This window comes from Triticum aestivum, chromosome 5A, assembly GCF_018294505.1.
Source record: "Triticum aestivum cultivar Chinese Spring chromosome 5A, IWGSC CS RefSeq v2.1, whole genome shotgun sequence".
Classification (NCBI taxonomy): domain Eukaryota; kingdom Viridiplantae; phylum Streptophyta; class Magnoliopsida; order Poales; family Poaceae; genus Triticum; species Triticum aestivum.
In genome coordinates, this window is record NC_057806.1 from 599881398 (window position 1) to 599893151 (window position 11754).

Here is an 11754-nt window from a genome sequence, read left to right on the forward strand (position 1 = left end):
TGCGCACACAGTAGCCGGCTAGCGTCCAGGTTTGGGTTTGCACGCGACGAGAGCGCCCCGACGAAGCGAGAGACCTGGCAGGTAGGCGGGGAAAGGATAGATAGAGGGGCGCGCCGACGAGCTGTGCGTGGCGCAGGACTGACTGTACCGCAGGTACGGCGTCGTGTACCGGACCGGGCCGGAGCCGGACGGAGGCGCAGGCGCAAGCGCAAGCAAAGGCATCGGACCGTTGGGTGGGGCCCAGCTAGGGCGAGGCCCACCCCCACCTCGCCTCCCCTCCCCCCCCTCCCGTTCCGTGTCGCCTTCTCCAGCTGCCGCCGATTAATTATTCCTCCCCCATTAAACCACCACCTCCGTCTCCTCCCTCCTACCACCGCCTCCTCCTCTTCATCCCCTGAATCCTCTTCGTACGCCCGCCTGCAGCCCCGTCGTGCCGCCCACCAAATCACACACGCGCTCGACCTGTGGCCGTGCTGCCATTTTCTTCTGTGGATGGAGTAACCGCCGTTCCTTCCTTCCTTCCTTCCCCGGGCGCGGCGATTTCGGGAGCGTTGGGCACGGCTCCGCGGGCTCGCATTTTGGCGGAGGGAGCCGGCCTCCGGCGGCGGCATTTCTCCTCGACTCCTCCGGCATTCGGCCGTGTTGGCCGGCGGCGGCTCGGGTTGGTTTGGTGGTGGACCGGTGAGCAGGGAGGCCACTGCAGCGGCAGTAGCGGGCTCCTTTTCGCGGGGCCCCTTTTCGCCGCCGCCGCGGCAGCTGGTGGTGCTGCTGGTGCGGTGGGGATGCGCCTCGCCTTTTTGCCGCCCCCGTGTGGCGTGATTCCGAAGGGTCGTGGGCGTGGGCGCGGCCGGGTTGGCTTGTGCTAGATTGGCACCGCATCTTCTGGGCGAAGGAAGGGAGGGAGGTCGGCTGGGCTGGGGGCCAACCCCCAAAAGGAAGAGGAAGGTTCCGCGCAATGCCCACCATCCGGGCTCCGGCTTCCAGGCAGACGGCCACGCTGCAGGTACCACACTACACCCTCTGCATCAATCCACTGCGATTTAACTGCACTTCTGTTCCATTGCCTTGCTTGATTATGTGATCCTGTATCTATTTGCAGGTGGCTGTCAAGTGCAGGCCACTGACCGACAACGAGAGCCGGCGCTCGCGGCACATCATACAAGTAATTGATGACAAGGTAAACAGACAGAGGCTTGGCTTGATTTGCTTGGGCTATGAACTATTAGTAGTTTGTGTCATGGGTGGTTAGAATTTTGCCATGGATGGTAATGGTATTGGTAGCATAGCAAACTAGTAGTGATAATGTTGTGCTTGTATGGTTCTCCAGAATGTAGCTGTGTTGGACCCTGATATCTCCAAGGGCTACCTGGACCTCATCCAGAACCGGACCAAGGAGAAAAGATACAGCTTCGATCACGTGTACGCGCCTGGATGCTCCAATACGGTACGCAGGCTTATGTACCTCATTAGCTTGTGCTGCACTAACCCTGAATTGCTTAGCTTGCTTTTGACAATGGGCTCATATGCTGATTACAGTAAGTGTCTTAAATCTGCACTGAAGCTTGGGAGTTCCTGGATTGGTCATGCCTTGCATTTCAGGAAATGCTACTTCAGAAAGCGAAACCGCAACCAACCCCTTTGGTTTATTAATTGCCAAAACTAGGAGTTGCTCATGCTTTGGATAGCTCTAGGTTGTAACGATGCTATTGGCATGTGCAAAATGCCAATTCAGTCTGGAGCTAAGCAAAGCATTGGCTGTATTTGTTACTGTTAGGTATGCTACCTAACGCGTATACGTCTGGTTTCAGAGAAAAGGACTCCAGTTTAGAGAACTAATTTCCAAAACCCAGGTCTCTTTTTAATCCGTGACCTGGACTGGAGCCTGGGGCATTTGTTACACTGTATCTTCACCACTTACCCTGTAAACTGTAATCAAGTGCAACTAGCTGGGCAGCTGTTTTTTATCCACGGTCTTCGTAGTTCGTCTACAGTGGCTCTCCCTGATACGGTTGCACTAGTCCGCTCTACAACCGTGTTATTAAGTTTTAACCCAGTACCACTTGTTTCTGCTCCGTGGTCACCCCTTTTTGAAAAAAAAAACATTTGTTTCTTCTGTGTTAACGTTTCAAAAATCTGTCGGTTAGTTGTAGTCACTGCATTTATTTTGAGATTTTTGTGTGACACCCAGTGGGAGATCATGCGAGCACCCAGTGGCTGGAAGTTATTAGATACGTAACTAGTCCTACTTATGAGCTAGTCTGAGTCCAGGCTATAAACCCCTAGCAGCTTATCCTGAGTTCCTGACAAACACGTGTTTGTATTAATAACTCTTAAAGCCCAACAGATCTGTCAACAATGTTTAAATCGCTATTAGGATTTGATTTCATATGAATACTAATTTTGATTCGTTTTGCAAGAGTCATGTAACATCGTACATCGTGTTGAAAAACTTAATTCTGTATCGCACTATCACTGGATCTTGTCAGAATCATTCTTGTAAAAAATGTTACATAAAATGTTGAAGCAATCAAAGTTCTATGGTCAGGCCATGTTACACTGGTATGTATAGATGCTGGAAATGTGTATATACCTAGTCAAATCTCTTGCCCGGTTAGATACGAAAACAAATGTGCTTTGTTTCAGAAATAGTTGTATTTGTTCAAATATATAGCTGTATTTCCTGTACAACTACAACAGCTCAATAACTTTAAATGTAGCTGACAAAGTTCCACCATTTTGTCCAAGGTCTGTAAATACTGCATAGATTTATTGTTCCTGTTAATGTGGAATTTTGTAGCCCCATTGTAATAATATGTAATAGGTTGGACTAAGAGAGCATCGCCAACAGCAGACCAAAAGCTGATTTTAGGGGGAGAGAGAAGGTTTTTGTTCACCGGAAAATCTTGTGGTTTTCCAGCAGACCAAAAATTTGAGAACCACATGAAACATGACGATCCGACGCGACGCAGGGAGGCCAGAAGGCAGATCTGTTGGCAGGGGGGGGGGAGCTCGGCGGGGATGGCGATGGTGACGGCAGAATCCGGTGGCGGGGAAGTTTGGCGACGGTGTGGAGCATGGTTGGACGGCCGGAATTGTGCGGGACCGGGCGGCCGTGGTTGTAGGGGTGGCGGCGGGACTTGGGGCGGCCCTGGTGCCCGACGGCCAGAATTGGCAGGCGCAGATGCAGTGTGAGGCCGCTTGGCGGTGGTTGGGTTCCTGCGCAGCAGTTTTGTTTTTTGGTTGGCTGCTAGCGGTGACCGAAATATACATCATTTGTAGCATTGTTTGGTCAGGACCAAAAAAAAAATATGGCCGCCATATAGGTATTTGTCTGCTGTTGGAGCTGTCAGTGTTTTTGTCACGGCTATGTTTTTTGGTCTGCTGTTGGAGATAGTCTAACTGATTCTAGGTACATAGATATAACTTAGTCCCCCTTTCTACAAGTAATTATTTTATGTATTACATTTTTTGTGAGTATTGTGTTTCAACACAACCCAGCAAGTTCAGTAGCCTAAAATGCATTTATGTGCAAACTGATGCTAATATGTTTATGTCTTGATATTAGAATTTTCCATACTTAAGGTTATTATCACTGAACATATGGAGACTGCAAGAATGAGAATCATCTGGATGTGTATGGATTTAAGACATGGGAACAAATGCTGTGTTCTTGTAGTTAATGTTTTACACTATATCATCTTACGATTTTAATTTGATACAAATGCATTCATTTTACAGGATGTTTATAAGAATATTTCTCCCACAGTTTTGGGTGTAGTTCAAGGCCTTAATGTGACAGTCTTTGCGTATGGCTCTACTGGAAGGTATGCATTCACTGGATTATTTTTGCTACTGACAAGCAGATTGCTTATCTTTTAGCCATCATCAAATATGTACTGCTTTACAATCACAGTTCTGAAGGATCTCATAAATTGCGCTCATTAAAATATGGTGTAAATTTCGTAAGTTTTTAAACTTTAAGGAAATGGATGATATACTGTCCAAACACTTCTTCAGATGTGGTCATCGAATTAACGCATTATATTTTCCTGAATTTCCTCTATTTCAAAATTTTCTTATCTGTACCATGCTTGGTAAGCTTACCTCTTAATCATGCAATTGAGGTTAAAAAGTGATTAAATGCTTGTCCACTCTAGATTGTATTTACTTCACACTTAGTCAGTTGCCATCCCAATTTAATGATTGTTCAAATGGTTTTGCTATTTCTAAGTCACCGTCCAGGTCTGTTTGATAGTAAGACTTTAGGATTTGTACATGTCTGTTTGATAGTCACGGTCCCGGTCTGTCTTGATCTTACGGCTATAAGTAGTCGACTGTTCAAAATGCTAAAAATGAAACTGTTCCCAGTTGCTATGGGATGTTACTTTGTTTCTTTTGCTTCATTCTTTTCAAAACTTCCCTGGCGAAGAACTGATGTACTATTTATTCAGTAAAGGTGTTTTTGCTATACTTGGATACTGAGCTACAATATGAAGTTGTTCCATATGTATATTAATATGCCCTGCTGTATGTGATTCTACAGTGGCAAAACATATACGATGGTTGGAAGCCGGAGTGATCCTGGTCTTATGGTTCTTAGCTTCCGCACAATCTTTGATCAAATAAAAAAAGATGATAGTTCAGATACATTTGAAGTCTCATGTTCATATCTGGAAGTATACAATGAGGTAATGTGCAAATAATTGTGTTTATAATAAAAATATTATCAGTCCTAATAGATGTGTTGCATATAAGCTGTGAAATAATTGTCGGTTTTCTGAACTCCAGGTTATCTATGATTTGCTTGAGAAATCCTCAGGTCACCTAGAGCTTCGTGAGGATCCCGAGCATGGCATAATAGTTGCTGGTTTAAGAAGAATTAAGGTTTACAACTCTTCCTTCCTCACAGTATTTATTTTTCCTGGTAATAAGTTACATGTCTTGGCTGCTAGTGTTAATTCTGGCCTTCTTTTGTGTTATTTGCTTTTTTGTTTGTTACTCTTAACATTTCTAATTATTATTTTGCACATAATGTTATCTGCATAGTACTCTTAACATTTCTAATTATTTCGAGTAGCTGATAAGTTGACAATGAAAGGACATGAGTAGATATTCTTGTTGTGCTTTTAAGCTGCAATATTTTCTGAGTATTCTGTAGGAAAAGCTTGCAATAAATAATTAAAATGTTTATTTTATGTGGTCTCTTTTTTCAAAGATATTCGGTTTGGTCCTTGGTTTTGTATGAAGCCTTTTTTTTTTTGTCTAATTCTGTTGCAACATCCAGATATTGCATGTCATGCTATATTCTGAAAGCATGCCTGTTGATTCCCATCGGTTTTGGCATAAACTAAATTTGGATGTTTAAACTCTTATTTTCCTAGGTCCATTCAGCAGATAAGATCCTTGAACTCTTGAACATAGGCAACAGCAGACGAAAGACAGAGAGCACGGAAGCAAATGCAACCTCTTCACGGTGAAAAAATTTCTGCTTCCCCTTTAAAAGTTCATGCTTCCATTTTATTTAGGAAAAAGTCCAAAACAAACCTTGAATTTGTAGGCGAAAGCTAAATCAAACCCTGAACTCTCATTCCCTGAAATCAGTACACCAAACTCTCTAATCCCGGTCTATTTTGAACCTTCAGATGACTTAGCCGGTATTTGCTGAATTAATTGAATACGTCTTAGTAAAACTTAAATACTAAGGTTACCTAATATCTTTAATCTGTTAAATTGTTGAGATTGTGACTCTTATCAATACAGTTACGATCAGTTAATAGTACTGGCATTTTTTTACATTATTCTCACAGAAAATACGTTTGCTCTCTTTTTCAAGTTCACACGCTGTACTGGAGATTACTGTAAGGCGCAAGCAGAAAGGAAAATATGGTAGTCAAGTTCTTCGTGGAAAGCTGGCCTTGGTTGATCTTGCGGGAAGGTATTAACTTTTCTTTTGGGGCTGCTGCTTTTCTTTTCACTCTGTCAGCAAAAGTAAGCTGAAAACAATTTTCTTTGAGCAGTGAGAGGGCTTCTGAAACGAACAATTTTGGCCAAAAGCTTAGAGATGGAGCAAATATTAACAAGTCACTTCTAGCGTTAGCAAATTGCATCAATGCCCTTGGCAAGCAAAATAAGAAAGGTCTAGCATATGTTCCATATCGCAACAGGTATGTCAGGTGGACATTATACTATCAAACCGATTTTGTCCATTCTAGTTATGTGACAGTGGCTATTTACAGCAAATTAACTCGAATTCTGAAGGATGGTCTCTCTGGTAATTCTCGAACTGTTATGATTGCCACAATATCACCAGCTGATGATCAGTATCATCACACTACCAATACACTCAAGTATGCAGATCGTGCTAAGGAGATAAAAACACATGTTCATGTAAGGGGTCGTTTCTTTCGGTTGAGCGCACACGCAACGATATATTATTTCTGTTGGTTCATCTTTTTTTCTGAATCATACATGATAAAGTTCTATTATTTTGATGTTTGTTCTTTATCCTGTATAGAAAAATATTGGAACTATCGACAATCATGTTGAAGACTACCAGAGGATGATAGAGAATCTCCAGGTCTGCCTAACAGGGAAACGAGTAATTTCTACAGTTTTACCTAATTCTTGGCCACAGTAGAATACTAAAGTATGTCGCCTTGTCACTTTCTAGGGTGAGGTCTCCCAGTTGAAAAAGGAATTAGCTGATAAGGAGCATCAGTTGAGCGTAAAACCTACTGAAAAGGCTGCAGATAATGAGCTATCTTGGCTAAATGTCTTGAGCCAGGAAACTGGTGAGAATGTTCAGGAACGCATAAATCTACAGAAAGCACTGTTTGAACTTGAAGAAACCAACAAGCGTAACCGGATGGAGCTCCAACATCTTGACGGTGCAATCGCAAGACCACAGGTGGTAACTTGACTGATCAATTTTCCTACAACTCTTTCATCAAACAGACTGTAGCAGCTCTTTCCTACATCTATTGTCGCAACAAATATCTGAGAAATTCAACCCTATGTACAGTGCACTGATGGTTTTGCATTCAGGTGAATGAGAAGGATTATGCCCTTTTGCAAGCCTTAACATCAAGGAGGCAAGTTATTCTTGACAACATCCGTGACAATGATGAAGCTGGTGCTGGCTACAGAAAGGTACATATTAAGTTTAATTTTGCTCTATTACCTTGAAGCAAACTTACATGGCTATTTATCCTTTTCACTGTAGGATATTGAACTGAATGAGAGTCGTAGGCGTCAGCTCCAAGATATGATCGAGGAGGCTACGAGTAACAATGGGAACAGGACTTACCTGCAGATTCTCAGCCAATACAGGCTTCTTGTGAGTAATCCCCAAAGCTTTAGTTTTCCATCCAGAATATGATATCCCACAAGCTGCTTATATATGTAAAAAATGAATCCTTCAGGGAATGAATAATGCTGAGCTTCAAATTGAGATGGCTATGCGGGACCAAGTAATACATAACCAGAGGGAATCTCTAAGGAGCCTATGGAACATTCTCTATGGAACAGGGCTAAACCAGAAACAGATTCTGAAGTTGGCTGCTAAGCAAGGCTTAACTGTAGAAGGCTGTCCTTTGCCTAGCTCGAGCCCTGATGTTGCTACACCCCATGGAAGGCTACCACCATTCATGTCGTTTCCTAGTCCACAGTCACAGTCTTCCTCTCCATCTAGTTGCTTTTTACAACAAGGTTTCAGCACCATGTCTGTTCTCAAAAATCAACATGAGACGCCTACCATCTGTAGGCAGGAACATCTCAGCTCTTACTACATGATGTCTGGCTCCTCGCCTTATGCTGGTGATGGAAAACAATGGGCAAGTGGAGCGTCAACGCCATACCATTCTACCCCAGAAACGAAAAGCGAGCGATCGCCCTGCAGTGGCGAGCTTCGCACCCCATATTCTGGAATTGAAGGTTTCAGCAGGCAAAGGAAGGTAATTGTCTGTCTCTCTTTTTCTACAAGCAAATTGCACTCCATAATTCTGGAGTTGGGGCACTGATTTCAACTTGCTCAAGTAACCACATGATGATAGCATCTTCCATTAAGAAGGACATTTGGTACAGTCTAAGTGGCAACATTTTAATCTTGGCATGAACTATGATTTTCCTTTTTCCAGGATTCGTGCTCTAGAGAAAGGTAAAGAGGAAGGACATCAAGATTCAAGAAGACACACGAGTCATGACTCACTGAGTCAACGCACACAAGCAGCTGACATGGCTATAATACCAGCCTGATGCCTGCAATCTGATATGATCCTCCTGTGTGCACATCATCTGCCGACACCGGCCGGCCGAGTTCCTGGATCTGATAAGAGGATGTTACTGGTAGTTTAGGCCAAGCTGTTGCCATGCCCTAGGCCATGTTCATGGTCATTTTGGTGCCTCTAGATGTGTGTGACATGGCGCACACATTCATCCTGTACAGTAGTTGTTAGTCTCTCCTGTAGTCAGTCCTGCTGTACCATGTCTCCTGTTAGTCTGTTGCCTTGTATAGTGTATGCATCTGTTGGGGCTGAATCTACCTTTTGGGCCAAGAATCCTGTAAATTTGCTGCGACTCTTAACCCTTCATCAAGCAAGTAAAGCCCGCTCCGAGCACGGTGGTCGCTACTAAGTGGTACCCCTTGCAAAGATTGCCTAGGAAAATTTCAACAGATGAAAAGGACATTCCCTAATGTTGGCCCAAGGCTGCGTTTGGCATCGCCATGGATTATAATGATCCCGTTTACTATCCAATCTGGTTTCAACAGCGAAACGCAAACAGAGCCTAAATAAATGAGGGCTTTCGAGACCGTTGCTGAAACACCGTATGAAATGAAGAGCGAGCAGTTACCATTGACATCACCGTTGCTGGGAGATATGATGCCTGATGATTGAGCTCAAGGACACGGTACCGTATGTAGGATGGATGGGGCATCATGTGTTGCGCATGGGCCGGTACTAGATAGCACTAACAACTTGTGCTGTTGGACCGGGGCCGGTGGGGATCTCATCTCATCTCATCTGCGGATGGATGGACGCAGATGATTCATTCATTCATTGATTTCGCCCCCCTGGACTGACGCCCGTCACCCACTCTGGAGACCACATTCATTCATTCATGCCGGAGCCGGATGGTCCCTGCTGCAGAAGCTACGAGCCCACAACCCCACATCGATAGAGAGTTATTCATTCATGTACGCAGGAGAAGAGAAACATTTTGGCTGTCTGAATGCAACGCGCGCGGCAGCGGCTGAATCTGCACGGCAGCGCTCGCCATTACGCTCGGCACGTCGACACGCCGGGTGGCTAGCTACCGGACCTGGGGCTGGGGATGGGGCGGGGCCTCGGCCTAGGCTACGGCCAGCCACCAGCCCACCGCCCGCACCCGTGTGGCCTACTCGGTAGCCTGTTTGGTCCAACAAACAAAAGCGCTACTACCGCTGCTGCCCTGCGTCTTGTTTGCCATGGTGATGAAAAGGAAAATGTTTCACGGAATGGCGCGAGCAACGATCGAACAAGCGTGCAAGTCGTGTCGTGACCCCGGCCCGGCGTACCAACCTGAACCAAGCCAACGCTGCAGCCTGCAGACGACGGCCCAGGGTGCATGCAATGCATATGCCTGCTCTACCGGCGGTGTGCACGGCACGGCGTGGCGTGGCGTTGCTGTTTCGGGCGCGCAAACTCGCGGCGGATCCTGCACGTGAAAACACAAAGCAGCTCCCGAGGCCGCTGCTGGGTCGGTACTCGGTAGGCTGCTGTTTTGCCTTTTTCTGTCTTTCGTTTTGTGATGAGTTGTGTGGTCTCTCGCCTTCGTCTGATCGCGTGCACGCATTTTCATTTTCATTTTCATTTCTGATGTGCGTTTCCTGCAAACGAAAACACGGTACGTATAAGCAAACAAACAGTGCAGGGTTGCTTTGGAAGCCGCTGGCTGTCTTGTCTATAACCTGTAGGCCCTGGTAGCATCCAGCTGCTTGGGGCGGTAAATAAGACGAGCGTGGTTGATTACTTGATTAGGCTGGTCATAGTGGGGAGTAAGTTATACTAGTGTCATGCATATGACACTAGTCTAAATTATTATCTTCATAGTGCAAAGTATCATAGTAGTGGTGTCATAGATCGCTTCATTTATTAGTATATAAACTCATTTTACCTTGGGAAGCGCTATGTTACAATAACATATTATGTTACTTCAAACACCTCTTTTCTCATTAAATACTTGCCACATAAGTAAAATTGCCTTGAGATGTGTTAAGTTACTATCTAAGTTACCCCAACTATGACCAGCCTTGGGCAAACAAACATGGCTGGCCCCGTCTCTCTGTCTCTGTGTTTGTGCGTGTGAGTGGGGCCTTATTTGGTTCACAGGAATAGAAAACATAGGAATCGAGGGAACCATAGGAATGATAAAGGAATAGAAGTGCAAAACTAAGGATTCAAAACCAGAGGAAAAAGAAAGCAATGGGCGTTCGGCACAGCATAGGAAAAAATGGAGGAAGACTCCATCATTAGACGCTAAGAAAGCGAGATTCTGAATAGTTTATTTGATTGCATGGTGCTTCTCTCACGTAAAGCATGTACCTACAGAATTATTTATTTGAAAAGCCATCTATCTGCCTCGGGCATACGCGTAACATGAGCCCAGGCTGGATTTTTCATTTCCTGAGGAATCACGTCGTCAGAGCAGCATTCCAGAGGAAATCAAATCAGCATTTCCTTTGATCCGAATGACCATCTGGAACAGCACTTCATGTAGATTTCCTGTGAAAATCCTTTGAAACGAATGGGGCCTGGGTGTTTTCAAAGAGATAGACGACGGCTTTGCACGGGATACAGCGGGCGGCCAGCTCGGAGCTTGCAATTTCGTCTTCGTCAGAAGCAGTAGTGATCCCACTAACCAAATATACTGGCCGCAAAAACACTACGCTACCGCCATTTGTTTACTTGGCTCTAGGCTACCACTATCCCACGCCCTAATCTAGGACATAATTGATCATTACTACGACGTTGAAAAACTACTCTATGGCCAAGCACCACTATAATAGTCTTATCAAGCCCAACTAAAATTAGTCAGCTCCATCCATTCAACGATGGAGCTTAATTCCAAAACTTTGATGGGAGTACTCCATCAAGTGAGAAGAAACCGCAGTGCTGCTACAACCAAAGATTTGATGGGAGTACGTGACCGCCGTGGAGCCTCCCTTCCCTTGGAACCATGCATTCACGGTCGCCTATGCTCCGTCCTCCCTTTGTTTCTTTTCACCTGCTCCAAAGCGCCTCCCCTCCCTCCCTCACATGATAGGCGTGGGGTAAAGAGCCTCGGCCTTCACTTTCTTTCTTCTTTTACCAGCCCTGGGACCTTAAAAAATTAGTATACAGCACTGCTTGCATTATTGGCTAATTGATCGCACTAGTGGTAGTAGTAACATTTTGATCTTATCTGCCATGGTTAGTTTAAAGATGGATGAGGCCTAGTACCGTAGTACGCATGATTTTGTAGGGCCTTTATTAAGATCGCACTTCACCTCGACACATGCAGTTTGCGGAGGTGCACTTATCATCGCCATCATCATTAGTGTCTGCTCTTAACCTCAGCCAGCGATCGATAAAAGCTGTGGTGATTGCTGATAAAGGGAGCTAAAACTTTAACTTATCTCCCTTTTGGCAGTGACTTTGTGCAAAAGTGACTGTTGGTGCTTACTAGCAGCTTAATCATTCTTGGCTCTGCATCCATTCAAACACAAGACGAGGAAAG

At 45.0% G+C, this 11754-nt stretch overlaps 1 protein-coding gene across 1 annotated transcript; it reads left to right on the forward strand.

Moving 5' to 3' along the window:
• Positions 1–325: 325 nt before the first annotated feature.
• Positions 326–8596, forward strand: LOC123105178 (kinesin-like protein KIN-8B). The gene is made up of 16 exons (XM_044527185.1): positions 326–1003; positions 1100–1177; positions 1328–1444; positions 3739–3824; positions 4544–4688; positions 4789–4884; positions 5382–5473; positions 5834–5935; positions 6018–6164; positions 6237–6387; positions 6515–6577; positions 6671–6907; positions 7045–7149; positions 7223–7336; positions 7422–7952; positions 8136–8596. The coding sequence occupies exons 1-16, from the start codon at positions 956–958 to the stop codon at positions 8157–8159; spliced, it is 2136 nt and encodes a 711-aa protein (XP_044383120.1). The 5' UTR covers positions 326–955; the 3' UTR covers positions 8160–8596.
• The last annotated feature ends 3158 nt before the right edge of the window (positions 8597–11754 follow it).

Coding starts and splice junctions, on each gene's coding strand:
- LOC123105178 (XM_044527185.1), top strand. CDS start 956: ATGCCCACCATCCGGGCTCCGGCTTCCAGGCAGACGGCCACGCTGCAG. Junction 1,004..1,099: donor GGCAGACGGCCACGCTGCAG/GTACCACACTAC, acceptor ATCTATTTGCAG/GTGGCTGTCAAGTGCAGGCC. Junction 1,445..3,738: donor CGCCTGGATGCTCCAATACG/GTACGCAGGCTT, acceptor TTCATTTTACAG/GATGTTTATAAGAATATTTC.